The following is a 26,661-nucleotide window of genomic DNA, read 5'->3' as shown; positions in this document are numbered from 1 at the left end:
CCGTACGCTGCGCTGCGCAAAGCTGCGTATGCTGAGGGAGCATCCTGTGCTTCCACTGGGAAGTGCGCACCTCCTGCAGCTGGTGGAAGGCCGTGCCGCCGCGCGTCTGCTCCGTGGACAGGGCGGGGAGGCGACGCCGCAGCGCCGCAGCGTCTGCTGCAGGCCGGTGCAGCACTCTGCTGCCTGGTGAGCAGCCTCCTGGATCTGTGCGCGGTGTTTGTGAGGCGGCTTTGGCGCTGTAGTGCCTGCCGCGGCGAGTGGCGCGCGGCACGCGCGGCGCCGCGCGTGGCCCGGACGGCGCCAGAGAACGCGCTCGATGAGCCAGCCGGCGCGGCGCGAGCGCCGTGCAAGCTGGCACATCGTTTGCATGCCTGGCCGTCGTCCACGCTACGGAAGGTGCAGGTGTACACCTTGTACCGACATGTCGGTAGGCGCGCAGCGCCCACACCCGCTACCTAGGTGTGTGAGTGAGTGCTATACCTTCAGCGCACCATATACCGAGGTACCCACCACATGTCCACACCGGTACCTGGGGTACTCTCGAGACGTTCACACCGGCGGTGCGCGCGAATAAGGTGTGCACCGCCCGTCGCGCGAAACGCAACGACATAGCTCTCATGGCGCCCAAGAAGCCCTCCTCCACGCAGAACGCGACGCTCCAGTCCATGGGCATGGACGTGATCAAGCAGTACCCGGGCCCGCTGTCCCTGACAGTCTCGAGGGCCGTCAAGCTAGCCATCAAGAGCCGGCTCCCGGGCAAGCACTCAGTCTTCCCGCACCTCACCGGCGCGGAGCAGAACGCGTCGTACACGGGTACGGCCGTCGAGTTCACGGAGCGGCACACGTTCGTGCGGCACGGCAAGGCCTGGGGCGCCGCGCACACTAGGCCCGGCATCCGCTTCATCTGCGACTCGGACGCCATAGCTCCGATGCTGCCGCTTCGGCTGCGCCATCCTCGGGCTCGGCCAGCCCGTCGACCTCCGGCCACGCCGCCGACCCACCCTCCGCCGACCCGCTCGGTGGCGTCGACATGTCGCTGCTCCAGCGCGCCGGTGTTCTCCAGAACACGCCATACGCTGCATGAGTAGCGTGTCGGGCGGGGCCGTCGGGAGGGGGCGAGCGTGTGTCCGGCGAGGCGCCCGTACCTCACCCGTACCTTTACCGAGGCAGCGCGCGGTGTCCTATACCTCCACCTTAGGTAAGTGGCCCATGTCTGTACCTTACTGTACCTCTACCTAAGTGTGCCGGCCAGCGCCCACACCGGCACCGGGGGTAGGGTCAGAGGGACTGCACCCAAGGTGTTGAGGTGAGCACCATCCGAAGTGTGGGCCGTCGTTCTCTGGTCGGAAGAAGAATTTTACCATAAAACTCACTCGCACAACACTGGGCACGGGACTGGCGCGCACTGGCACTAACACAGGTTACACCAGCCGGAGAAGAGAAGTTATTGGCCTGTGTCAGCAGATCAAGACACAGAGCGGGTGAGGATGTCGGCAGGCACAGAGGCGCGGAGCCCGGACGAGCAGTCGAGCACGCCTCTGAGCGAGCGAGCGCGAGGCTGCCCGACTGAGGTCGTCGCCCAGCCAGTTTGTATACTAGCTCGTATTCGTCTCCCACGGTGGCACTCCATTCGCAGGTGAAAGTTCTGCACGGATCTTTTCGCCCGGGGAAAAGCCTCGCCGCCGGCACTATGGATGGAAGTGGGTGAGGTCGCGACAGAGGCGGTGGGTCTGCGGCATCTTTCAGTAGCACCGGGCACAAGGGCGTGTATACCACAATTGGGCCTCTACATTTGCCGCCAAAAAGTGGGCGACAAAATGGCCCCCTCGGAACCTTCGTTCGACACCGACCGCGGTGGAGGCGGCGGCCGGCTCGAGGGCGGCGGTCGCGTACGCGCGGGCGGTCGGCGAGTACCCTCTGGCGGTGACAGAGGCGGAGGGCATGCAGCTTTCGAGTCGCAGCAGCACCGGTCACAAGGGCGTGTGCCGTGTAGTACCCAAAAAACAAAATAAGATGGCGTTTTACGGCACCGAGGGCTGTCCGTGTGCTGGGGGCGTCGGCCGGCTCGCGTTTGCAGCATGGACACGGACGAGCAGAAGAAGCGAGGCTGCTGCGACAGCTTTCTGCGCTTCATCTCCCTCACCCTGCTTTTCATCTCCACAGTCTTCTTCATGCTGCTCGGTGCCGAGCATTGGACGCACTTCGTAGGACTACCTGGGGAATGGGCCGCACTGTGGCGGCATTGCTGCACTCGTGTCATTAGGTGCTGCGACGATCGCGAGCGGTGCACTGGGCACGACACAGGTCGAGCATCTTTACCTGAACGACGACCCCACGATCGTGTATGTCATTATTATGGTGTCTGGCATCGTCATTGTGCTCCTATCGCTGTTTGGCTTCCTCGCCCTTTGCAAGCCGAGGAAATGCTGCACCCTCGCATTCTACATCTGGCTGCCGCTCCTTTTTTGCGTCGCCTTCATCTTCTCCACCGCCGTCCTCTTTCGATGGGTGAGATCCCGCTTCCTGTCCTGACCACACCACAGCTACAGCTCGCGCCCAGCAGCCCACTCGACGCCTGATAGGTGAACGCGTACAAGCTGGCTGAGGAGCAAGACTTTGTCGACATCGAGGCGTGGCAGCTGAATGCGGCAACGGCGCTGCGCGACGCCATCCGGCAGACGTGGTACTTGTGCGACGCGTCCGTTGTGGACGCCGGCACGCTGGTCCCGGTCTACGAGCTGACGTGCGCGAATGTCGCCTACAGCAAACTCGCGGAGCGAGTCACGGCGGGGTGCATCTCCGACATCGAACCGAATCTCTTTTTCAGCCTCGGTTCCTTCCCTCAGTGCTACAATGATGACTCCTGGTGGCCTGCCGAGGACCCCGACGCAAGCTCGAACGAGGAGAAGCTCAACACGCCCAAAGGTACCTTCTGCGCGTGCAAAAAGCAAGTCGGCGAGTTTGTCGACGACTACTTCGGCCACCGAGCCAGCGGCGTTCGGGGTGGCGTCGCTTTGTATTAACCTCCACACTTCGGGCGAATAGGGGTGCTCAAATGGACCTCGCTTTCCCTCGCGATTGCCTTCTTCCTCACGCTGCTCGGCTGCCTCTACCTCTGCTGCTGCTCTCGTTCGTCTGCGGACGTGCAGCCAGACGAGAAGGCGAGACCACACTCCTGGCAGCAGCGAGTCGATAGTTTCGTGCGGCCCACATGCGGGGATCCAATAGGTGGCGATGGAGAAGGTTGCGCGAGGGTCTACTCCGACAATCCCATTCGCCTTGAAGTCTTCGCCTCGCGAAACGAGCCAAGCCACCGATGACACGCGCTCCGCCAGCTGCGCCTCGCGGGAGGCCTCCATGGCCGAATACACCATCGACATCGACCGCGCCTCACAGGGAGCGGCGCCCAGGGAGCCGTCGATGGCCGAGTACGACTTCGAGATGGCTTCACCCGCGCCGGATGATGAGAGCGCCGCTCCTCGCCCATCGAGACGCCGATCCTCTACACACAGCGTACCCACGACGCGGACGGAGGAGCTGCGCAAGTCGCAAGGAAATCTAAGCCGCCGCTCTTCAAAGGGCGCCCCTCCTGCATCCAGGCTGCCGGCACCAGCGCCAGCGCCAGCGCTCGCACCTCCTGCGCCGCCGGAGCCAAGCCATTCTTTCGAGCCTGATCAACCCCTGCAACACATCGGTCCGCTGGCCACGTTCCGCTCGCCGCGCAATCGTTGAGGCTTGAGCGAAGGAGTGCCGCGGTACGAACAGAGACGATGTGAAAGTAGAAAGGAAGCGGGAGAGCGCAGCGGAGACGCGCAGAGATCGGACACCTCGAGGCCACCCTCGACCCTCGTGTGAGACCACATATTTTTTTGCTAAATGCTATCTATCTTTGGCTAACACACAGTGTCACTCACTCACTCACTCACTCACTCACTCTCTCTCTCTCTCTCTCTCTCTCTCTCTCTCTCTCTCTCTCTCTCTCTCTGTGTGTGTGTGTGTGTGTGTGTGTGTGTGTGTGTCGTGCGGTGTGTGTGTGTGTGTGTGTGACACGTTCACGTGTCGCGCTGTCGCCTCGGGGTAGAGAGAATGCACGCGTCATTTCCCCGATACAACATGCACTTGACACAAACGAGGCACACAGACACACAATGTATTCTTCGCATCAGACTCGCTGCGCTCTGTCGCTACTCTCCGACACGGCGGGCGGGGAGCACCCCCCCCGTATGCACATGCTATGTGCATGTTGTCAAGGTGTCTTGTTTCGAGTTTTGCGCTGGCGTTGACGCGGCGTGCCCAGCCCTCACTCACCTGCACCCTTGCATCCTCTCTCGCGGCAGCGGGTCGAGGCATCAGGTGGCGCAGCGGTCGCCGGCGTGTCCTCGCTCACGCGCCACGAGTTTGTCGCGTCAGTGAGCGTGGAAGCTGCGCCCGAGGCCGCCGAGACGGCGCCTGCGTGGGCTGCTGCCCCGGCGGAGGTGGCCAAAAGGAGCGCTGAATCGATGGCCGCCTCCGCCTTGGGGATGACCGTGAACTCCTCCCGGCGATTTGGGATCTGTGCAGCCTCGTAGCGGATTCGGTCCAGCGTCTTGATGTGCCCAGAGGTGATGGCGTCCGCCGCATACATCTCAAGAGGGGTGAGGAGCTGCGGCGCAATCCTACCGAGGCCTCCCAGACCCTGGCGGCGGTACGTTGTCAGCAGTAGCCGAGCCGCTGTGGCCACCGCCGAGGCGACAAGCGGAACTGCCACACCGCCCACCTCGATTGCTTCTCCCGATTTGACATCTGCGATCTCAGCGGTCTGCTCTGCAGCTTCGTTGGCCACTGCCGCCACAGCTTCGGGCGAAGGCCGGGAATGCTCAATGGCAGCTTCAAGCGCCAACTGTCCCTCCTCAGTGCTGAGCCAGTTTGAAAACTCGGCCGCTGCCTCGGCAAATCCCGAGCCGGCAGCAACGCCAGCCTTGTTGGCCGCGATGTTGGCGGCAGTCGCGGCCTCATCGGCGTTGTGCGAAGCCAATGCGGCGAAAAGCTTGTCATTTGCCGCTGAGGCTTCATCCGCGTCGAGCGCGTGCAGCCGCGATGTGGCATCGGCAGCCGCGAAGATCGCAGCGGATGCGTCGGGAACTGTCGCCGACGTGTGGGCTGCTGCCGCCGGAGCCGGTTGCGGAGCGGGAGCCCAGTACACTTCGTCAGCTGGGACGGGAGCACAGAGAAGAGAGGAGTAGAGGAGCAGCATTTGGCAAAGGAACAGCAGGGAGAGCGGGAACGAGCAAGGTCCAAGGAATTCGTCGCCCCACCTCCCCCCTTATGGGCCCCCCTCCTGGGGGTTGATGAAAAGAAATCGCGCTGGCAAAACTCTGTCTTTCGCCGCCCATCACGAAAATGTACAACAATGAACCCACGTGCACGTACCTCATGTCGCTTACCCACATGGTACCGCGCGCGACAGCGAGCGACCAACTAAATACTTAGTGCGACCAAGAGAGCGAGCGGCGAATCGATGGCGGGGGGCGTTGTACGAAGACTGTTTGCCCACCGAAGGCCCGTTCCCGCTTCGACGTCTTTTGCTCGAGCGGCCAAAAGTTGGCGTTGTCGGGGACGAGCGCCATGAGGGTCGGAATGGTGACCTGCCCCACAGAGAGAGAGAGAGTGCGGTGGGTGGAGAGGGCACCGAGGCTACGATAAGGCAAAGGGCTCGTGGGGGGGGGGGGGTATTGGTGGTGGCGGTTGGGGGGGGGTAGGGGTAAACCTTTGTCGTCACGAAGCAGTCGAGGAGGACGCCGACGCAGAGCATGAAGCCGACCTGGTTGAGCATCGGCGTCGTCGACGCGAGCATCGCGGAGAAAGCGAGGAACATGATGATGCCGGCGGCCGAGATGATGGTGCCCGCCTGGTCGAGCGCGGCGGTCACGGCCGACCGGGCGTCCTTGCCCTCCTGCCAGTGCTCCATGACCGAGTCCATCAGGAAGATGTCGTAGTCGAGGCCGAGCCCGACGAGGATGGCCAGCGTGATCGTGGGCGAGAGCCAGAAGAGTGCCTGTCTCTCCCCCGACGGGGCGAGGGCCTGGATCCCGAGTCCCTCGAGGTAGCCGAGCTGGTACACCATCACCGACGCGCCAATCGTGACGACGAGCATCCACGAGATGCAAATCACGGCGCGGACGGGGACGAGCGCCGTGCCGAACGAGCCGCCTGTGATGATCGTATCACACAGTCACCATGAGTCACTCTGGTGAGAAGTCACAACTCCTCCTCCTGGCCCGCCCAGGATGATGCAGACGATCGCGGCGATGGCCAGGCCGACGTAAGGCATCCGGCGCAGCGTGTACTGCGCGCCGTCCATCTGATCGAGCGACTTGCCATACAGGTGGAGCGAACCGATCTCGACGCCGTCCCAGCGGCCGTACGCGACGAAGTCCATCGAGTCTGCGTCCTGGTCCCCGAGCGGCTGCCTATTGACGAATGGATGAAGCATCAATTTGCTGGTCGATGAGTCTGCGTCCTGGTCCCGAGCGGCTGCCGAATCACTTCAGGCCGCGGCAGCGAGGAGCGCATCGCGCGCATCCACGCCTCGCCGGCGTACGAGTTGAAGTCGACCTGGCAGCGCACGATGACCCGAGTCGCCGTCTGCTCGCGGTTGTGGAGCATCGTGGCAGCCATGTCGTAGAAGCCGGACCAGTACGCGGCGGGCATCACGTCGATCACGCCAAAATAGAGGCCTTCGGCGAGGCAGCCGCCGCGCAGGATCATCAGACCGCTGAAGTCGGCCGCCGTCATGGTGTAGTCGTACCCCTCCTATGGGACACGTGTTGGACGTGTCATGGACATGTCCTGGATATGTCGTACATGGTGCAGTCGTGCCCCTCCTCGTGCATCCGATCGGTCACCTTGGTGGCGAGGTCCTGCAGCATGTGGCAGGTCGCCAGCGACCACTCGCGGCTCGCCATCGCGCTCTGCGACGGCGCCACGATCAGGAGCTGCAGCGGCGGCAGGTCTGGCAGGTAGACGTCGCGGATCTTGAGGAAGGCCTTAGTGGTCGGGTGCGTCGTCTGCATCAGCGGCGTCAGGTCTTCGACGTACGAGAAGCGCGTGAGCGCCGCCGAGAAGGGGACGGCGGCGGCGAGGAGGAGGACCGCCATCGCGGGCGCGCGCCGTTGCGAGCCGCGGCCGAGGCGTGCCCAGAGGGACTCCTGCTTCGGCTGCGACGGGCTACGGAGGACCGACTGGTCGATCGTCGCGCCCCCGTCCAGCAGCGCCACGGAGCCGGCGCGGTTGGACGAGCCCCCGCGGCGGTAGGTGCCGAGGGGCGTGTCGTCGAGGGTGAGGCCGAGCATGCGGTCGGCGGTGTAGAAGCGGGGCATGGTGAGCAGCAGTGCGGGCGTGAGCGAGAGCGAGACGAGCACAGACTGCAGCACCGCTATCGCCGCGCTGACCGCCATCGAGGTGATTGTGGAGGTCGGCAGCGCGAACATGGAGGTGAAGCAGAGGGCGAGGGTGGCGCCTGCTCGAGTCGCAAGACAGAGTCGCAGTGGTGGTGGTGGTGGTGGTGGTGGTGGTGGTGGTGGTGGTGGTGGTGGTGGTGGTGGTGGTGGTGGTGGTGGTGGTGGTGGTGGTGGTGGTGGTTGGTGGTGGTGGTGTGTGTGTGTGTGTGTGTGTGTGTGTGTGTTTGGGGGGGGGGGGGGGGGGGGCACCAGAGACGACGATGGTGTGGCCCTGAGTGGCGAGGGCGATCTCGAGCGACTGCGTGATCGAGCGGCCGTCGAGGCGCTCCTAACGGGGAAGGCTCCGAGAAGGTGCCGAGAAAGGTTCCGGGCGAGAGGAGAGAGCGGCCGCCGTGGCTCCTCGTTGAAGCGCGTGAGGAGGAAGAGCGAGTAGTCGATGGACATGGCGAGCCCCACTCCTATGAAGAGAGGGGGCGCGCCCACGCAGACGTCCATCACATAGCACGCCATGGGGTACCTGCGCCAGAGGGCGGCCCCGCGCGTGCTCGCGCCCAGCTCGCTCCTTCCGCCGCGCCTCTGCCGAGGCGAGTTGGAGGCGAGGGGCAGGCGAGGGGCGGCGCGCGCATGATCAGCAGCGTTGTCCCTCCGACGGCGCCGATGTTGAGGAGGACGAGGTGGAGCTGGCGGAAGTTGCGCAGCATGATGGCGAGCACCTGGTCAGTGAGAATTGACAGTAGTCTTGATGATAATTAATGAAGAGGAAGGCTGCGCAGCATGTGTGGCGAGCTCCTGGAAGGAAGGGTCCAAGAAGATTCAGAGGGAAGGGCCCTGCCAGTGCCGAGGCTGCGCAGCATGCTGGCGAGCACGATGAAGGCGAAGAAGGTTGCTACGGTCGAGAGGGCCATCGACCACTCGATGCCTACACGACGGCTTGTGAATTATCAGTCACTAATTGCGAATGATTAAGAGAGGGCCATCGACCACTCGATGCCTACACGATGTCAACGCACCCGCGCCCCGTCTGTGCCCCCGCACCGTTGGCTTGGGCTGCGCGCCTCCCGGGCGGCGGGGCCCGCGAGGATCTCCTCGCGCAGACCCAGCTCGGAGAAGCAGGTGAGGTCGACGGGCGAGTCGGGCAAGTCTCGGATCCGCTCCTGGCGGTACCCCTCCCACGACTCGAGCAGCTCGCCGACCGGCTCGCAGAACCTGCGGGAAGGGGCTCCGAGAAGGGTTTGAGACGAGGATGCGGGGGGAGAATGCTCGCATGCGGGCCCGCAGCACCAGTCGTTCTTGTACAGGCACTCGGCGTAGACGGCGTGGCCGTAGCAGCTGACGAGGTGCACGGCGACCATCCCCTCCTGTTCACGCCACAGGCCGTGAAGAGACGCTAAACATGTCCACGCCCGGAGGCTGCACGGCGACCATCCCACTCTCCTGCCCGTTCCACGAGCGCCCGTTCCACGGCGACCTCGCCGGGAAGAGGAAGGAGTGCGCCACCATCTGCACCTCGGGGGGCATGTCGAAGAAGGAGTAAAAGTTGAACTCGCACTTTGGCCTCCAGCGGCCGGGCGGCGCTGGAGGAGGGCCGAGCCCCGCGCCCTCCTCCTCCTCCTCCTCCTCCTCGACCGGCCACTCGACCGGCTCGAGGAAGGGCTGCACGCGCTGCTTCAGCTCGAGCGTTATCTTCTCCGTCTCTCCGGTGAGGTCTCCCTCCGGGTTGTACGAAAAGAAGGGCGGCAGCAGCTCGAGCTGCATCTCCGCCTCCGAGTTGATCAGCGACTGGTTGGGCGCGTTGACGCGGTTGGTCGACAGCAGCCCGAAGAGGACAATCGGCATGGGAGGAAAGTTCTGGTCGTAGGTGATCTTGGCCGCCTCCGACTCAGAGCCCCACGGCGGCTCGACAGAGATCTTCAGGAGTTTTGCGAGCGCAAAGTACAGGGAGGCGCCCGAGACAGCGAGCGAGAACCAGAGCAGCAGGAGGAGCCAGCGCAAGGAGCGGCTGCGCAGCAGTCGCACATACGTCACGACCCATTCCGGGGTGTCGAGCGTGCCACTCTTCTGACCATGACCCGACAGATCACGCGGTGGCGGCTCTGGCAGCGTGCCACGTTTTTGACCGTGACCCTCACGCGGCTCTGGCGGCGGGAGAGTGCTGCGCTGCTTCGCCTTTGCCTCGGCGTCGCCATCGCCATGCAGTGACCGCTGCACAAACATGCGGCGCAGCACCTTGCACGCGCGCGACGATGGAGAGTCTGGCTCCTCGGCGCCAGTCCGCATTCTGAGAGGTGGAGCAGACCGGCGAGCAAGGCGGCGGCGGCGGACTGCCAACAATGGTTGGAAGGGCGAGGTGAGGTTGAGGAGAGAAACTCCGACCGGGCCGCCACCGTACTCCCTTAACCCTGGTAAGTGGACAAAATTATGCGTTTTTTGGCCTCCCCTCCCTAACATTAGCCGGCCAAAATGTACTCTGACCGGTTAATATTAGGGAGGGGGGGGCGAGGCAGCCCTTCGAGTTCGCGCGGATTTCGCGAACTCCGAACTCGAACGAACGCAGCCGGCGGGGCCCAGCCCGAACCTCGAAACTGAACGGACCGCGCCGGCTGTGGAAGGCGCGAACTGCGAAAACGAACGAACGTTCGTGAACTCCGTTCGAACTTAGGAAAAAAGAAAATTATTGTGAAAGTTCGTTCGTTCGGCGTGTGCAGTTCAGCCACGAGCCGCGCTGAACGAACGAACTCGCGCAACTGCGCCACGTGCTAGACCTTGGCCGCGTGGCCAGCAAAGCGAGCGTGGATCGAACTACGATGGGACGAACGAACTAGTGCGTGTCAGTCCCGACCTCGTGGTCGCTCTGCCCCCGTGCCGCGCTCACAATGGCGTCGCCCACCTCTGCAGCTCGGACTGACTCGCCCCCGTACACGGACACGCCACCCCCACCCGACACCATCAACACGTCGCCTCCGTACTACGGATCCGTGGAGTACGAGCTCAGTGAGCACGGGTCTATCGAACGGGTCTATGAGCGACCCGCGGCGATTTTCGGCCGGTTTCCTGCAAGAGATTGGCTACCTCGACGCGGGCCTGCAGCGTACTAAGTGTCCGAGGGTCGCCTCGCCCGTTCCGTTTGCCGGGCCTGACCTCGATGGCGCTGAGGAGCCGGCCAAGGCTTTCGCAGAGCTGCGCCGCCGCGCCGAGATGGCCACTAAGGAGGCAGCTGAGGCAGTGGCGGCGGCGGCATTGGCGCTGGAGCCGACGGTCGCCGATTCCGAGGTCTGCTTCCCCACCTCATAGGCACCGCCCCATCAAGCTGATCCTTGTCCACCCTCCACAGGACTACGGGTCCGGTCTGCTACCCCTTCCCCTTCACCCGGAGCTGGGCGGCTCTGGCCCCTACCAGACCGTTTGGCGCCGCTCTACGACGGTCAACGAGTTCGGGATGGCGCTCTTTGTCCCGAAGCCGGAGCCGAGCTCGGCCCACGGCGGCTCCGGCCGCTACCTGCTCAAGGTCGGCATCGACCCGCCCACCCCAGAGCGGTTCCCGCAGCTGGACCGCTCCGAGGACTAGGGTCCCGATGGTGCCGGCTGCGCTGTGAGCAGGGCCGCCCTGTGGTGCCTGGGCGCCGTGCGTGCTGACTGGCGAGCAGAATGGGGGAGACGGGGGCTCCCCGAGGCGTCCAGGCATACTAGGCCTCTAGTAGGCAACCAGGGACTATACAGGCCTGCAGAGCCAAAATATAAATATTGCGGTTCGTTCGCGGTTCGTTCGCAGTTCAGACGAACTTCCCTGGTTTCCTCGGCCTGCGGGTGTGAAGCGGGTCGGGGGGGGAGGAGAAAAGAAAAGGCTCGAGTTCACGAACTAGTTCGAGGGTTCGGGCACCCAAGGGCGAACGACCGAACCGATGCAGCGAACCAAGGGGATGCCGTCCAGAGCGAACTCCGAAACCGAACGAACCACGAGTTCACCGAACCAGTTCACGAACCAGTTCGCCAGTTCGCCGGCGAACTCGAAGGGCTGGGGCGAGGTGAAGAGAGAAATTTGCGATCCCATTCGCAGAGAGAGATTTTTAGCAATACCAAACAACTCATTGTCATTGTCATTCGCACGACTGGCGCGCGCTGACACTAACACAGGTGAAGAGAGAAACCGATCCTAACAAGAACCTCTCTCACACAGTGACAAGCGATCCCACGACAGCGAGTGTGGGGATTACAAAACAACCCAGCCCTAACTAACTAAACGGAATGAATGGGGCGCCAAACACGTGCCGGATTACCGTGCGTGCCCCTTGCACGCCGGGCACGGCCTTTCGGTTCGTGAAGGGTCGGTGCGAGTCGTGCTACCAGTCCTCGGCCTTGGTGAGCAGTCACACCCGTGCTCCCCGCCATCTCCATCTGCCTGGTCTGCGAATGCTTATCAGCCACGAAAGGAGAGCGTGGCCGACGATATCAAGATCCCAGAAAGGCACCTCCGCCTCTGGACAGGGTGGCCTGCCACGTAAGGACCCCAGGAATTGCGACTCGCCGTTTTCCTCCCACTGTGAATTTGTGTGAGCTCTGTGTCCTGATTTGCCAACAAGATACAACAAAACAATATATGTAGGAAGTGGAACCAGAAGATTGGGGGGGGGGGGGGGTACGAGTTGGCGGGACGAGGGCGGCGAATTGCGTGGTACTGCGTTCGCTGCCGCTGGCTGCACCTGGCTGCCGCCGGCTGCCGCTGGCTGCCGGGCGCCCGCCGCAAATGGAAGACGAGGACTACGTGGTGGCGGCGGCCGCGGGGGCCGCTGGCACACGAGGTGCTCGCCGCCTCCGCCGCGACGCGGTGAGGCACAGAGCATGGAGAGCCGAGCGCATCGGCGCATTGGGCCATCGCGTTGCTGTCAGGGCCTCGGCGACGGAGAGCGGGGCCGAGGAGGACGAGGCCGGGGCGGCGTTCAAGTGGAAGTGGAACATAGACGGAGGGGAGCTCTTCGAGGAATGCCTCCGCAGGGCCAAGCTGGAGGGGCATCTGCCCGATCTCATGCGCGGCTGCCCTTTCAGCGGGCTACGCCCGAAATAGCGATGTAACGCAATAGCTCCCAAATAGCTATAGCCGCGTGCCGCGTAATCACGTAAAAGCAATCGAGTTGCTTTTACGTGAGTCGTGACCCAGTACGATATACGTGACGTAAATATCTCGCAGTCAGTTGGAGTGTGTGACTGGTTGGGTAGTAGTCTAAGTTCTGAGCCTCGAGGCCTAGCGGGTCTAAGTGTGGCTAGCCACGCTGGAGTGCTTGCGCGGTCTAAGATCAGCGGGAGCCTCTTAAATGGTTGGAAAATCCGAGGTGAGGTTGGAGAAAAAAATTCCTAACTGGGTAAAAATAAACTCACGGCACAGACTCAGGCCACAGACACGGTAAAGAAGAAACGACGGCAGGACAGCCGCAGAGCAGCGGTAGCGCAGAGCAGCGGCAGCAGCGGCCCTGGGGGCAGGTAGGTGCCTCAGTTCCTGGCTGGCTTTGCAAGGCGAATGCGATGAGCTCTAGTGTGAGCTCTAGCTAGTGAGCTCCATCGCACGCAAACGGATCGCTACTTAGTCAGTCAGGGAGGGGCCCGAACCCCGCGGTCCGTCCGGTGCTCACGCGTCACGGTCGGTCGGTGCGACGGCTGGGCTCGGTGTCAAAACAAACAAAACAAAGGTGCGCTTACTCGTAACGAGACGGGAGTCGCGCGCGGCCGAGCGCCACGAGTGCGATGAACGCTGTGGCGAGAGTGGCGCCCTTTGCCATGCCGCGGCGCTCTGTCTGCGGAGGCGGTGCGACCGACGGAGACTGCAATCATTCATTCATTCAAGTGCTTGCCAAGCGACAGGGGTTTTAGTTTCCGAGCGTGATTGCGTGCGATGATACAATTCCGTATGCCACGATAGAAGAAGAATTGTTGCCAGGAAACAAGCGCCGTCCCCGCCCGCCAGCAGTAGCAGCGGCGCCGCCAGAGCAGCGGCAGCAGCAGGTGCCTCAGATCGCTAGATCTAACTTCTGCGGGCCGGCTGGCGAGAGCATGTCGCGGCCACGGTTGCTCCCATTGGCTGCTCTCGCCGCCTCAACGGTCGCCTTGCTGGCCATGCCAATGTCGCGCCGACTCTTGCGTGCGCTCTCACCGGTGCGCTTCCGGTCGCTTGTGATCGCCTTGACGTCGTCGCATCCCGCCGCAGCAGCGCGGTTCGTCGAGCTCTCGCCTGTGCTACGGCACCCGGTGCAAATGCCGGCGAGCGGCGTGTATCACGCCAGCGACGCGCTGGGAGCGCTGTGGAAGTGGATGGTCGCGGCGCCTCTCGGCGAGCGCGAGGCGAAGCTGATGGCGGCGTGCAAGAGGCACTGGCCCGGCTTGGACCGCGACTGCATCAAGGCCGAGATCGGCGTGTGCATCGCCGACGGGCGCGCTGCCGCGCTAGCGGACGCGCTGCACGCCACGGCGCTCGCCAGGATCGACAAGCTCGGCCCGAGGCTGCCAAGTCACCGCAGACAAGTCCTGACCGCAGAGGCGGCGGAGGCGAGCCGCGAGCTGCAGAGCACGCTCGCGGCGGTGCGCGCGCGGTGCGCGGAACACCCGACCGGCGGCCCGCTGCTCTTCGCGCTGGCCTCGCACATCCGCGCCGCGCCGCCGGAGCTGCTCCGCGAGCCGTCGCCGGCGGGGCAGCGGCGCGGCGCGGAGCATGAGCAGGAGGCCTGCAGCTGGGCGCGCGGGCGGTGGCCGCGCTGCGAGGTGCTCGCCAACTGTGCGGTCGTCGCGAGCGGCGCGCCGCTGCCGCCGTCGCTCAAGGCCGAGTTCGACGCGCTCGCCATCGAGCCGGCCGCTGACGGCGCCGACGGCGTGCTCGCCGCGGTCGTCGAGGCCAAGGCCGGAGCGGAGCTGTACAAGGACCTGCCGAAGATGCTCGACGCGCGGGAGGCGCTGATGCGGCCCGGCGCAACGCTGCTGGTCCGGCAGAGGTCCCACCCGACCGCGCGCCGCCTGCTCGTGCGCTCCAAGCCCCGCATCGAGTACGTCTTTGGCTGCGCGGGCTCGTTCGAGTCGATCGCGGCGCGCTCCGTGGCGAAGCTGGTCGCGCCCACCCTGCTGGACAGGGAGGTGGAGGCGGCCGCGGCGGCGGGCGACGCGGGAGCGGCGTGCGCCAGGCTGCCCGACGACCAGCGCGGTCGGATGGTGTGCCGGGTGGGCTTCGCGCCGGAGAGAGCGGCCGCGATGCAGGCGCGCGTGCGGGCGTTCGAGGCGACGCTCGAGGCGCTCGTCGCGCGTGGGGAGATTGGCTTCTGGGGCCCACCGCTCGACAAGCCGGACGGGTGAAATGTTCTTGTTCAATTGTCCACGCAATATATGAGCGGCAATCCACTTCCAGTACCCATGCTCGCAACAAAAAAGAAATCGTCGTGGCTTTGCAGCCACCGCGGCGAGCCGGCTCACACCAACGTAGAGTTGAGAGCAGTTCGGAGCGTGTCGGATCTCATCGTCTCAGGATCTCAGCCCCAAACCCAGGCGTGCATCCGACCGGAATGCCCGTCGCGCAGCAAAAGCCGATATCTGATACCTCGGCTTTCAAGCCCAAGAGAGGAGACGTCGTCCAGCGCCATGTCCGATTCGAAGGACGGCCCCGTCAAGCCGTTGATGCGCACCCGCGTCACCGAGGCGGGCAGACCGACCGCCGCGTTGCGCCAGTCGTCGCCCTGGTTGCCAGTCCTGCTCCAGAGCGTCGACCAGCCGCTCGCGTAGGCGTCGACGGAGAGGGTGCCCATGTCCGAGCCGTACAACATGTACATGTGTTAGGCGAAGGAGAGGGTGGCGTCCTGCTGGAGCGAGAAGAGCGGGCTCTCGAGCTCCCACTTGTTGGGGCCATACGAGGCCTCGGTGGAAGACGTAGTAGCCCGTGTCGGTGGTGTGGTCGCCGCTCGGGCCTGTGCCCTGGGTAGTCGACGGGCCCCCGGGGGCGACGGGGGTGCTCTTGGGCCCCTCCCCCCCAGTCAAGGGGGTCTGGGGCTGGGGGCGCAGCCCAAGGAGGCCCGCCGCAGGCGCCGATTTTTTGGGGCTTTTTTGACTGATTTTCATGAGGTGTTGCTACTATTTTGGGACCAGTTGAAGCCTAAAAATGGCTACAAATACAGCCACACCAGCTGCTAGTCGTGAGCTGCTACTGTGTGGCAGAAGAGAGGGCTTTCAGGAGCACTATTCAGTATGATCCAGCTCAACGTTGCGGAGTAGTAACACTGTTCCGTTACCGTGAGCGGCCGGCGGCCGGCGGCGGCCGGTGTGGCACGCGGAGCACTCCGTGAGCGGTGACGGGTGCGGACGAGCGGATGAGAGGTTTCTTTTAGTGAGAGATAGGCAGTCCTAGTCTCTAATAACACATCTCCCACAGATAGCGACCTCTCATTCGCTCGTCCGCGCCCGTCACTGCTAGTCGGGGCACTCCCGGCGTGCGGCCCGGTCCCGGTCGTCACTCCGGTTGCTCGTGTTCACACCGTCAGAACTCAGCTCCGCTAAGGATTCAGGGTCTGAGACTTGGGCATCTTACACAACTTTTGTAGTAGAGCACAATGGCACCCTTGCATCAAGTGCATCACTTCATTACTACACCTTACTACCGAACCCCGTTTTCGGCCGCCGCGGCCGGAGAGCACCCCCGTCGTCCCCGGGGGCCCGTCGACTACCCAGGGCCTGTGCCTCCTGATGGCGTGAAGCCGCTCGTGCGGGTCCAAGAGTACCCGTCCGGCGCGGTGTCGAACCAGACACAGGTGTCGACCTCGAAATCGCAGCCCAGCTGTACCATGTCGGGCAGAAGAGGCGGCGGCGGCGGCGACGGCGGTGACGGCGGCGGCGGCGGTGGCGGCGACAGCGGCGACGGCGGCGAGGGCGGCGGCGGCGGCGACGGTGGCAGCGACGGCGGCGACGGTGGCGGCGACGGCGGCGGCGGCCGCGGCGACGGAGGCGCAAACTGCGAGAAGTAGACGTCGTCCAGCGCCATGTCTGATTCGAAGGACGGCCCCGTCAAGCCGTTGATGCGCACCCGCGTCGCCGAGGCGGGCAGAACGACCGCCGCGTTGCGCCAGTCGCTGGCAACGGGGCCAGTCCCACTCCAGAGCGTCGACCAGCCCGTCTCGTTGTTGTTAACCTCAACGGAGAGGGTGCCCATGCTCGAGAAGTATGAATCCTTTTCGGCGTACATGTGGTAGAAGAAGGTGAAGGAGAGGGCTGCGTCCTGCTGGAGCGAGAAGAGCGGGCTCTCGAGCTGGTGCAGCGCGTTGTAGATTCCAGAGGCCTCGGTGAAGAGGTAGGAGCCCGAGCCGGTGGTGTGGTCGCCGCTCGGGCCTGTGTCTAACGTTGGCGTGCCGAATCTCGTGCGGGTCCAAGGGTACCCATCCGGCGCGGTGTCAAGCCAGCCGCAAAGGCCCGCCTCGAAGCTGCAGCTTAGCTGCTCGGAGAGCGGCGGCGGCGGCGACGGCGGCGGCCGCGGTGGTGAAGGCGGCGACGGCAGAGGCGGCGACGGCGGGGGTGGCGGTGCTGGTGGCGGACGCAGCGTAAAGTAGAGCGCAACCCCGACCCCGCCCATATGGGCGAGCAAGAGTAGGAGCCCAATGGCGGCGCACTTTGAGCAGTAGCCGCACCAGCAGAGCTCCGTCGCGGCTGCCGCAGGAGCCTTGGACTCCTGCCGGTAGGAGTTCTTGCCCACCGATTCGCTCACAAAGTCCTGTACGAAATCCGTCCTCTCCATCACTCCAGAAGGCACGCGTGTCTTGTCTTCCGCGCCCCACTCTGTACTGTCGGTAGCAGCGCCGGCACCGCTCCGGGCACCAATGCTGCCGCTGTGAGTCGACGTCGGATCTTGGCCCATCAGGTGGGTAAAGAAGTACGTCAACCAAGCCGCCACACAAAGCACAGCACCCCTTGCGCCATTTGGAGGTTCGTACGCATGAGAGAGGACAGATAGAGGGGGAGGACAGATTCAATGCTCCCGCGACGAGGAGGCCCACCTGGCTTCCAAGCAGCAGCACTTTGAGCACCTTGAAATTGCTGCGGGCCGCAGCAGCGCACCCGACGCTGTAACCCTTCGCATCGAAGCTGAGCAGCGCCACGGCGACGCCGAGAAGGTGGCCGCTCGAGAGGAGTTGGAGCACTGCCTTGCACCAGCCAGAAATCTCAATGCAACACCGCTCATACGGGCTCAGCTCGATGAGGATCAGACACACCACTGACATCATCACGACCAGGTAGGAGATGATGAGGAGCGACCAGAGCAGCTGCGTCTGGGTACCGCCGCCGCCTGCTGCTGGGTCCCTCCGCCGCCGCCCGCTGCCGTCGCTGCTGCTGCTGCTGCTGCTGCTGCTGCTGCTGCTGCTGCTGCTGCTGCTGCTGCTGCTGCTGCTGCTGCTGCTGCTGCACGACGCACGCAATTTCGTGGGAGTGGTCGGCAGTGCGTCAAGTGGCCACGCATTCGAAGTCGGGCGCCCATTAGCAGTGGCAGTAGGTAGCGTTGCCGTCGCAGTGAGTAGTGCTGCCGTCGCAGTAGGTAATGCTGCAGCTGAGATGGTCGGAACCGCAACCATCTCAGTTGCTGGATGCGTAATCACTTTGCCCATCACCACCCCTTGCTCATAAGGAGGAGGCGCAGAACCACCAATCTCCCGCGCCTTCAGCAGCTCGAACTCCTCTCGCGTCAGCGCACCCTCATCAAGAAGCCGCTTCAGTTCGGCGAGCTTCGTTGCCGATGTCCACATCGTCGTTCCACAACGACGACGTCGTCCGTCCATCACGACGTCTTACAGTGGCGTCGGGCATGAATACCAAAGAGTGGTCGAAAAGAGTGAAGTCTCCACCGCTCTGTAGGTCTTTGCCGCGAAAAATCGGCCTACCTATCTGGAGCCGTCGCGGGGCGGTGTGGGCCCGCCCCTACCTATGTGTCAACCCGAGCGCGTCGGCACCGGCGGGGCGGCGACCGCCACAGCTTTCCCTTTCTTTATCGTGGCGTGCCGGTCCTAAATAAATAGAGCAGTCACCTCCAGTAGAGATGGGCGACGCACGAACACAGTGCGCACCCCGCCCCGCTCGCAGGGCGTGCATCACACACAGGTGGACTGTGTGACTCCTCAGGTTTCTGGGGACTCTTGACAGAGGTGTGCTAGTCGCTATTCTCCGACAATTCCGACATGTCTGACGGGCAGTTCGGGCTCGAGCGAGAGCCGCGGTCGCGGTCGCGGCCAGCGCGCGGGGCCTGGCTAGGGCTGCCGGGCGTGATCTCGACCCACGCGCCGGAGCGCGCATGTTGCTTGAGCACAGCCGGGTGGTCGCCGCAGCCACCTCGAACGGGAGCTCGTCAAGCCACTCGCCGAAGGTGCCCTCGTCTTTCACCGCCAGTGTGGTGCCAAGGTTAGAATTCTTTTCTCGAGACCTCGAGAGAAGCCCGCGCGCCGTACCGGGTAGCCGATTTTGATGTCGCTCCAGCGACGACCTTCCTTCGACATACGACTCTCGTCGTCCGGGACAGCTGCGGTGCGGGCCGGATTTGCAGTGGCGACTAGCCTTGCCTTGGCAAGGCTCGGCGTCGGCGTGCTCTTTGCTCGGCACGCCTGCCGTACAGTCTTCAGCCGCGAGCCGCCAGACGAATTGTCGGCGCTCGCGTCGCTCTTGCAAGTGACACGTCCGCTCCGTATCGCGTGGCGCCTGCTCACAGCGAGGTTCCGCACAACTCCGGATGTTTACATCCTGGGAGAGGTCCGATGCGGGACGACAACGCTCGCCTCGATGCTGCGCTCTGAGCTGGGCATGAGTGGGCCCTTCACGCCGTGGGTGCACCCGCTCGCGGACGAGAAGGAGTCCTTCTACTTCTCGGGCCACTACTGGGGCGTCGTCGCGCCCGCCCTCTACCCGCTGGCGTTTCCTCTGCGCGTGTGGCGGTGGCTGCACCGTTGGCTGCGTGGCCGGCGGCTCTTTGTCTTTGAAGGCTGCGCCTCGTACCTCTCGTCGCCTTGGGCGCCGCGGCTCGTGGCGGCGGTGACGCCGCGGCCCGTGCTGGTCGTCTGCCTGCGCGAGCCGGTCGAGCAGCACCGCTCGTGGTGGCGCCTCGAGCAGGCTCCGCTGCAGGTCGGGACGCACCGGGGCGAGAGGGAGAGTCGAGCGTGCGGGTGTGTCCGCCGCGTAGGCATCTCTCGCGTGGGCGGAGGAGCTGCGCCTCGGCCGCCGCTGGCTCGGCCCGCCGCACCGCACCGCCGGCTACCCGCCGAAGAGTTTCCGCGAGGCCGTGCTGCTTTCGCGCAGTGCCGAGGCGCCGTGAGCTCCTCCCGAGAGAGATGTCCCTGCGCCTCCCGCGAGATTGGGCGAGATCTCACCCTCTCCCGGCCACCGTCCTTGGGATCCACCCACCGAGATCGGCCGAGGTGAGCTCGAGATCGGGCGAGATTGTTCGAGATCGGCCGAGGTCGTCGTCGCGTAGGTTGGGGCGATCTGGCGGAGGGCGGACGAGCTCGCCGTGGGCCCTCCGCTGCGCCGCATGCCGGCCTGGGCGCTGCCTTTTCCCAACGGGCAGCTGTCGGCCTTTGACCGAATGGGGCGGCTCGCCGACTCCATCGAGCGGTGGCGCGCAATCTTTGGAGCGCATCGCCGACCCACACAAACCCTCCCTCTCCCTCCCTCTCGCCCTCCCTCACCCCCGCTTCCCCGTCTCCCCGGTATGCTCCCAGGGAGCGAGTGTTTCGTCTTCGTCTCGCTTGACGAGATCGTGCACACACCCGGCGCTGTCCCCTACACGATCTTCATTCAAGAACTCCTCGTGATTAATTAACGATCATCTTGATTTATAATCTCAAGGCGCCGTCCTCTCCGCGATCGCCGCCAAGTGCTCCGAGCTGCACGGCGAGGGGGACGGCCTCGCCGACTGCACCGCCGCCGCCGACGGCCTCCGGGCGCCGTGCAAGAATGCCTCGGCGCCGCTGCCCGACGATCTCGCGCCAGACGAGCTCACGCAGTTCGAGCTCGCCGCCTACTACCGCCCTCACAACGAGCGGCTCTTTCGCGTCATCGGGCGCGACCTCGGATGGCACAACGACCCACACCGCTACCCATTCTACCACCCGTCGCCGGGCGTCTCGATTGCGATGAGTAGGGACAGCGAGTGGGGACTCGGCACAACCCCCGGCAGCGGACCCGGCAGCCGAACGGACCTCTCCGTCTCGGCGGCTTCCGACTCGTCGCTCTGCCTTGTGGACGTGCTGTGACACTGAGTCTGACACGCGACACTCTCTTTGTTGTGTTAAGTGTAAGAGTACTCGCGCTCGGCTGGAAGCCACCACACGGCCAGGGAATATTGAGAACTACCAAGCCACCCCACGTGTGTGGCATATGAGCGATATCACTGTGGCGGCAGCAACGCTCCCGTCGCCCGCCGCCCGGGGCTTCTCTTGACCGTCTCGCCAGTCTGTCTGTGGGGAGAGGGGTCACGGTCACCCGAGTCCCTCCAAGGGGTAGTTACTCGCCCTCGCTCGAAGAGGCTCCGACGGCCTCGTTGATGGCGTCCGGCAAATCGACTGCCCCTCCGACCACTTCGCTCAGCCAGGTGGGCGGGTGGGCAGCGGACCGGACGAGCTGCTCCAGGAAGTCGAACACCTAGAGAAGTACAAGTACAGCAGGCGGTTACTGTGCGTGAGTGGTCAGCTGAAATTCCGCGGAGAGCAGCGCCGGATAGACGGCATCCACGATCCGCTCCAGATCGACCTCTTCCTTGTGGAGCGCCGCAGCAACCACGGTGCCGAGCCCGCGCAGCGCCGACCTGGCAGGACCGTCCAGGTGCTCCTCGAAGAAGTCGGCAGCCGCCTGTGCGAATTTAGACTGATGGATCGGCAAAGGCAGTGGGGTGATTGCGTGGCGGGCTCGCGTACCACAGTGCCGTTGGCAAGCCCGTGCACACAAGCCTCAACGGATCCGCAAACAGGACCGAGGCCATCTTGCAGTCGAGAGACGGCATCCGCCAGACCAGCCTGGACGTCGTCGATCGCGGCAGTCTTCTCGACCGGGGCTGAGTGAGCGGCGGCCGCCAATGCCACTACGGCGAGAAGGCGCATCATGTCTGCAATGCCTTGAACAAGGTCGTCGGGTCCTCCAGCGTTTCGTAACCATCGCGGTAAATTACTAAATGATCCTAACATACCTAAGGTCTATGTAATTACGAGGAGTCAACCGTACTACGTTGCCAACAACAAACCTATACTCCGCCACATCGAAAGTGGAGCGAAAACTCAGCCTTGAGTTCTCAGCGCCCTCACGGCCCGCCAATGGCAAACCCGACTCCCTCCATCCGTGTGGCGCCGCCCGTTTCTTTCTTTCTGGTTTGTATTAATAACATTTTAGGCGCTCTCAAAAGAATTTTACATCACGCGCGATTCACACGACAAGCAAGGCGCAGACGACGGCTTCCTTAGAAGCCGTCGTCGGACTCGCACTAAAAAAGAAATGACACACGACAATTTTTTTCTTGTGGCCATGGCGCCGGTGCCGGCTTCCGAGCGCCTCTTGTTGATCCCAGCCATTAACAAGAGGAACACGACTGGCTACAAGAACGTGGCCTACGACCGCGGCAGTAAGAAGTTCAAGGCGCAGGTGCAGGATGGCGGCAAGTGTGTCCACCTCGGCTCCTTCGCCACCGCCGAAGAGGCGGCCACCGCCTACGCTCGCTCGGAGTACGGCCGCGCCGACGCCGCAAAGCTGCTACAGCCCCGCGCTACTACCACTGCCGCTGGCGCCGCGGCGATACTGCAGGCGGCGAGGGAGGGCCTGAAGCTGGTTGCCAGCAGCAGCAGCAACAGCGGCTACAGGGGAGTGACCTTCAAGCCGAAGGAGCGAGGCAGCAAGAAGTACAAGCTGACGGTGAAGGTTGGGCGCAAAGATGTGCACCTCGGCTACTTCGCCACCGCCGAGCAGGCGGCGCTCTTCTACGCCCGCAGGGAGGCGGGCAGGGACACCAGCGATCTCACTGCGCCGCCGCCACCGCCGCCGCCACCTGAGCCTTCCTCTGCTGCCGGCGCTGAGGCGGTCCGGCAAGCAGAGAGGGAGGGGCTGACACTGGTCACCAGCAGCAACAGCAACAGCGGCTACAGGGGAGTGACCTTCAAGCAAGGCAGCAAGAAGTACGAGCTGACGGTGAGGTTTGGCGGCCGGCAGAACTCCCTCGGCCGCTTCGCCACCGCCGAGCAGGCGGCGCTCTTCTACGCCCGCAGGGAGGCGGGCAGGGACACCAGCGATCTCACCGCGCCGCCGCCACCGCCGCCGCCGCCACCCGCGCTTTCCACTGCCGCTGGTGCCGAGGCAGTCCGGCAGGCGGGGAGGGAGGTGTCGGAGATGGAGGTGGAGGCGGCTGCCGCAGTTGCGGGCATGTCCGCGGCTGCAGCTGCTGCTGAGCAACAGGCCCTCCAAGACCTCACCCTCTCCGCCTCCACCCAGCACCCTTGAAAAGAGGACATGTTAACCAGGAAATCGCACATCCGTCACCAAGCCGCAAGCGCGGGTCTCCGGCAGGGACCGCCCTTCTCCTGACGCTCCCCCCCACGATTCCAATTGCGAATTGGCGATTCGATTTCGGATTTGACTCTCGGCACTCGCACCACCACAGGCTTAAAAAAAAATTGCTTTAGAAGAAAAACGAGCACGCATATTCTCCCCCCTCCATTCTCTCCCCCTTGGCGCGGGCGCCCCACTCCCCCCAGCCCCTGTATCGCGTACTAGCTGTGGCTACCGTAGGCCACACTTGCGTCGCCGGAATTTCCTGCCCTAGGTGGGAAGCTGGCCGCCGATCCTAAGACCCATCGACCAGGGTTTGCTTGATCGCGCGGGGTGAATGAGTGATGAAGTTAGTGCCTTGGTGTCCGTTCCCCATGGTGGCTTCGCCCCTGGTCTCTACGACCATGAATGAGAGCTCTCACTCCCAGGGTACTCCCGCGTATCTCGGCTCCCTTATCCCCCCCCTCTTCCCTCCCCTTTCTCTCTCCGAGATGACCCGTGCGCTACGTGCCTAGGTTCGGTCCTCGGGGAGGGGGGCGGGATTGGCGGTGTGTCCTCGCGAGTTGTTTGTTGCTGGACGCCCGACAGTTTCGATTTCCCTCCTTAGCGCCCCGGGTAGAGCGTGGTCTCCCCTGGAGCCTGCCACGCCCGTTCTGTCTAAGCCCAGGGTTCAACTTTCCAGTTGATCCTTATCGGACTGGTGAGTTCCTTCTCGCTGTCAGTGTGACGCCCCGCGGCAGTCATAGAGTCATATTCTGGCAGCGGTGCTACACACACTACGCCATTTTTCGTTTGACGTTTCCACACCACCACAGGCTTAGTGCTTTATACGTAGCGATATAAGAACAAGGACAAACAGCACTCCGTGTGCCGCAAGGGACGGCGCACAACCACTGACCCAGGACACGTGAGAGGCTCGCCCGGGGCGCCAGCTTTCATGCAAGCCAGCGCCGTGGCGGGCGCGAGAGCGTTCGCCGGATGCGCGCGCTGCGACACCGACCCCGCGCCCTCGCCCCTCGTTCCGTCGCGGCCAGTCGCTCGCCCCCCCCCTTTCGCACACGGAGCGCACCACGCTGACACTTGCCCAGACAGCCCCCTCTCAACTGCATACGTCTATCGGCGCACGCCCTTGGGCTTGCCGGACGCCTTGGAGGCCTTGCTCTTGGGCATCTGCTGCTTCTGCGGCGGGGCCTTGGTCCTGCGGCGGACGCGGCGGCGCACCGGCTCAGAGGGCCGCCAACAGGGCATGGGCTGCCTCACAGCTGCGCCTCTCGCGTGTCCCTGTATGCGCCCTGCCCGCGCTCGCGAACCCCCGCCGCCAACCCCCCCCCCCAACCCCCCGCCTCGCCTCACGCCCATTCCCCCATCCCCGCTGGCGGCGACGACCGCCCGTGCGTGTGCATCTAGCGGGGCCGCACTTTTGCTCCGCCTTCTTCGCGGCCTGCTTGGCCTTGTTGCGCTCCTTGATCTCGCGCAGCGCAGCCTCACGCGCGGCCGCGCGCACCTCCGGCTTTTGGCTCCGCTTCGCCTTGATGACGTCCAGAGTCATGCCGACCACCGCCTTGTTCGTCGTCTTGCTCACCTTGCGCGTCTGCGGACACAGGTGCCAGAGCGCGGGTCAGCCCAGGGCTGCGGACGGACCCTCCCGCGGGTCCGCTACCGCAAAGGGGACCCCGCGCGCGCGCAGAGGGCGCGGCGCGAAGCGCGCAGCCGCCACGGCGCTCCAGCAGGTGCGGCCTCCAGCCCGGCCTGGGACGACCCGAGCCGCCGTCTGAGCGCTGCCACCCGCGCGTTCGCGCCACCCCTCCTTCCCACCCTCCTCTGCAGCAGCGCCGCCGCCCGGCTCGCCGAGGCCGCGTCCGCCCTCGCCTAGCGCGGCGAGAAGCGAGCGGGGCGCGCGCGCGCCTTCTTGCGCGTCGACTCCTCCATCGTGCCCTTCTTGTGCATCCGGCGGTACAGCTGCGTCCACGCGATCTTGCGCGGGTTCAGGCGCTGCAGAAACTGCGACTTGCTCTTGCGGTTGATGAACTTGAAGCTCTTTTGATCCGCACGCACGTAGAAGATGCCGTGGCCCGGGTAGATCCGCAGGCCGCTGTACGCGCAGACGTCGGTCTTGACGACCTGCGCGCCCAGGTGGGTCCCGCCGTCAGGGACGGCCCTCGCTGGCGGGGCGCGGGTTGTGGCGCGGCGCGCGGAGGAAGCGGAAGGGAGGGTGGGGCTGAGGGGGGCGGTGGAGGATCCGCAGCGATCGACGGCTGCGACCCGCCCTCACGCGTGCGGCGCAGGCAGCCTCACCATTTGCTGCTGCGAAGACGCGAGCCAGCAAAAGAGAAACCGGTGTGAGCCACCTCGGGAGGTGTGCACGGTGGTGGGCTAGCGCTCGCTGTCCGCCGCTAACATACCACGTACGACTGTGGACTGTGAGGTGGAGATTTGGGCTCGGAAGCGAGGGCAGATGCGATTGGCACCCGACTGCGAGAGTCTTTTCCGTGCGTGGCCGTGCCCGTGCGCCGTGCCCGTGGGGGAGGCGGCGGCCGCCGGCTTCAGAGATCAGAGTGCGGGGTGAAGGCGACGACCGACGTGCCGACCGCCGACACCAGCAGCCAAAAGTGCTGCGGCCCAGCGCGGCGAGGCTGAGCATCACAACACAGATCAACACACCTACCTGTATAATGGTTACATATGGAATATATGCGAGCCCCCCCACACTCTTGTCGAAGCCTTGTCTCAGCAAACAGTCAGTCCCGAGTAAGAGAAAATCTGCAAGCCCCAATACACTGCAATTCCTCACCTTCTCTCTGCTCAAATGTTACCCATCTCGCTCGGAAAAGGGACCCACCCCTTTGGATGACGTTGAGCTCGGTCGCGGCACGGCGGCAGTGTCGCCCAGCAGCGGCTGCGGCGGTGAGATGTCCTCAACTTCATCATCGTCGCTTAGCCTCGTCTGCTCGTCGTCGCCTTGCCTCGACGGCATGCTTGACGCTGCCCCCGCTGGCCCCGCCGCCGGCGCAATGGCCGCTCCCACCTCTCCCCCCTCCAGCGCCTCTGGCGACGTCAGATCGGCCTCCTCCTGCTCCCCATCGCCCGACGGCATCTCGGGCGTCTCGGCTGCCCTTGACGCTGGCGCTGCCGGCGGCGGCTCCTCCTCGGTCTTTGGCGACTCAGCCGCCCCCTGCCCGACATCGGCGTGCTCCTCGTCTGCTGCATCCGTTCCGCTCGGGTGAGGATCCGCGTGCTCCTGCCGTGCCTCTTCGAGGGTGGATGGCGCCTCGACTGCGCATGGCGGTTCGGCCCGCCGCTTGGGCGCCTCGTCGCATGCGGCCACCTCGGCCGCCTCCGATGCCAGCAGCTCGGCCTGCTCCTCCTCGGGCGGCAGCAGCGGTGCAAGCGCCTCCCCCAAGCGCTCCCTCAGCGCCCTCTTCTCCACCGTTGTCAGCGGCCTGTACACCTCGTCCACAAAGCATCCCAGGTCGACGATGCGCCGGAAGAGCATCACGGCGGCGTCCGCGCGCCGCGGGAAGGAGAGATGGGAGATGATGCGCCGCGCTTGCGCCGCGCGGTAGTAGTGTGTGGTCGCCGCTGTGCGCAGCATGGTCAGCTTGGTTGGCTCGGAGAGCGCCGGGCTGCTGAAGGAGCGCAAAAAGGAGGTGAGGGCCTCCTCGCGTATCGGATGCGCGCCACCCGGGAGCTTCTTGCCCGAGACGTA

The 26,661-nt window shown here is 64.5% G+C and overlaps 10 protein-coding genes across 10 annotated transcripts; 5 read left to right on the top strand and 5 right to left on the bottom strand.

Moving 5' to 3' along the window:
• Positions 1-617: 617 nt before the first annotated feature.
• On the top strand, positions 618-1,088 carry EMIHUDRAFT_225213 (hypothetical protein; the record flags this gene model as incomplete). Its single annotated transcript, XM_005790017.1, has 1 exon — positions 618-1,088. One exon carries the CDS (start codon positions 618-620, stop codon positions 1,086-1,088), a length of 471 nt encoding a protein of 156 aa, XP_005790074.1.
• A 990-nt stretch (positions 1,089-2,078) lies between these two features.
• EMIHUDRAFT_225212 (hypothetical protein) lies at positions 2,079-3,023 on the top strand (the record flags this gene model as incomplete). Its single annotated transcript, XM_005790016.1, has 3 exons — positions 2,079-2,181; positions 2,264-2,508; positions 2,583-3,023. 3 exons carry the CDS (start codon positions 2,079-2,081, stop codon positions 3,021-3,023), a joined length of 789 nt encoding a protein of 262 aa, XP_005790073.1.
• Positions 3,024-4,075: 1,052 nt separating this feature from the next.
• EMIHUDRAFT_440310 (hypothetical protein) lies at positions 4,076-5,243 on the bottom strand. Its single transcript, XM_005790015.1, has one exon. The coding sequence runs from the start codon at positions 5,231-5,233 to the stop codon at positions 4,301-4,303; it is 933 nt and encodes a 310-aa protein (XP_005790072.1). The 5' UTR covers positions 5,234-5,243; the 3' UTR covers positions 4,076-4,300.
• Positions 5,244-5,419: 176 nt separating this feature from the next.
• Positions 5,420-8,658, bottom strand: EMIHUDRAFT_440309 (hypothetical protein; the record flags this gene model as incomplete). Its single annotated transcript, XM_005790014.1, has 11 exons — positions 8,431-8,658; positions 8,229-8,358; positions 8,064-8,152; positions 7,839-7,956; positions 7,689-7,767; positions 6,885-7,498; positions 6,526-6,792; positions 6,226-6,430; positions 5,747-6,189; positions 5,669-5,673; positions 5,420-5,624 (listed from the first exon to the last, which is right to left on the bottom strand). The coding sequence occupies exons 3-11, from the start codon at positions 8,138-8,140 to the stop codon at positions 5,420-5,422; spliced, it is 2,013 nt and encodes a 670-aa protein (XP_005790071.1). The 5' UTR covers positions 8,141-8,152; positions 8,229-8,358; positions 8,431-8,658.
• Positions 8,659-13,478: 4,820 nt separating this feature from the next.
• On the top strand, positions 13,479-14,765 carry EMIHUDRAFT_225206 (hypothetical protein; the record flags this gene model as incomplete). The annotated part of the gene is made up of 1 exon (XM_005790013.1): positions 13,479-14,765. One exon carries the CDS (start codon positions 13,479-13,481, stop codon positions 14,763-14,765), a length of 1,287 nt encoding a protein of 428 aa, XP_005790070.1.
• Positions 14,766-16,119: 1,354 nt separating this feature from the next.
• EMIHUDRAFT_225203 (hypothetical protein) lies at positions 16,120-18,187 on the bottom strand (the record flags this gene model as incomplete). The annotated part of the gene is made up of 5 exons (XM_005790012.1): positions 16,120-16,233; positions 16,423-16,807; positions 17,060-17,160; positions 17,444-17,716; positions 18,041-18,187. The coding sequence occupies 5 exons, from the start codon at positions 18,185-18,187 to the stop codon at positions 16,120-16,122; spliced, it is 1,020 nt and encodes a 339-aa protein (XP_005790069.1).
• Positions 18,188-18,899: 712 nt separating this feature from the next.
• Positions 18,900-20,739, top strand: EMIHUDRAFT_466989 (hypothetical protein; the record flags this gene model as incomplete). Its single annotated transcript, XM_005790011.1, has 3 exons — positions 18,900-19,550; positions 19,609-19,723; positions 20,274-20,739. 3 exons carry the CDS (start codon positions 18,900-18,902, stop codon positions 20,678-20,680), a joined length of 1,173 nt encoding a protein of 390 aa, XP_005790068.1. The 3' UTR covers positions 20,681-20,739.
• Positions 20,740-21,095: 356 nt separating this feature from the next.
• EMIHUDRAFT_225201 (hypothetical protein) lies at positions 21,096-21,526 on the bottom strand (the record flags this gene model as incomplete). The annotated part of the gene is made up of 2 exons (XM_005790010.1): positions 21,096-21,275; positions 21,341-21,526. The coding sequence occupies 2 exons, from the start codon at positions 21,524-21,526 to the stop codon at positions 21,096-21,098; spliced, it is 366 nt and encodes a 121-aa protein (XP_005790067.1).
• Positions 21,527-21,941: 415 nt separating this feature from the next.
• EMIHUDRAFT_225200 (hypothetical protein) lies at positions 21,942-23,798 on the top strand (the record flags this gene model as incomplete). Its single annotated transcript, XM_005790009.1, has 4 exons — positions 21,942-22,346; positions 22,488-22,598; positions 22,764-22,831; positions 23,771-23,798. The coding sequence occupies 4 exons, from the start codon at positions 21,942-21,944 to the stop codon at positions 23,796-23,798; spliced, it is 612 nt and encodes a 203-aa protein (XP_005790066.1).
• A 577-nt stretch (positions 23,799-24,375) lies between these two features.
• EMIHUDRAFT_58086 (hypothetical protein) lies at positions 24,376-25,079 on the bottom strand (the record flags this gene model as incomplete). Its single annotated transcript, XM_005790008.1, has 3 exons — positions 24,376-24,528; positions 24,741-24,774; positions 24,877-25,079. Coding segments are annotated over 3 exons (390 nt in total), but the record flags the coding sequence as incomplete, so codon positions are not given.
• Positions 25,080-26,661: the final 1,582 nt, after the last annotated feature.

The sequence above is a fragment of the Emiliania huxleyi genome (genome assembly GCF_000372725.1).
Source record: "Emiliania huxleyi CCMP1516 chromosome Unknown EMIHUscaffold_123, whole genome shotgun sequence".
Lineage (NCBI taxonomy): Eukaryota > Haptophyta > Isochrysidales > Noelaerhabdaceae > Emiliania > Emiliania huxleyi.
This window is presented reverse-complemented; position numbering and strand designations above follow the sequence as displayed.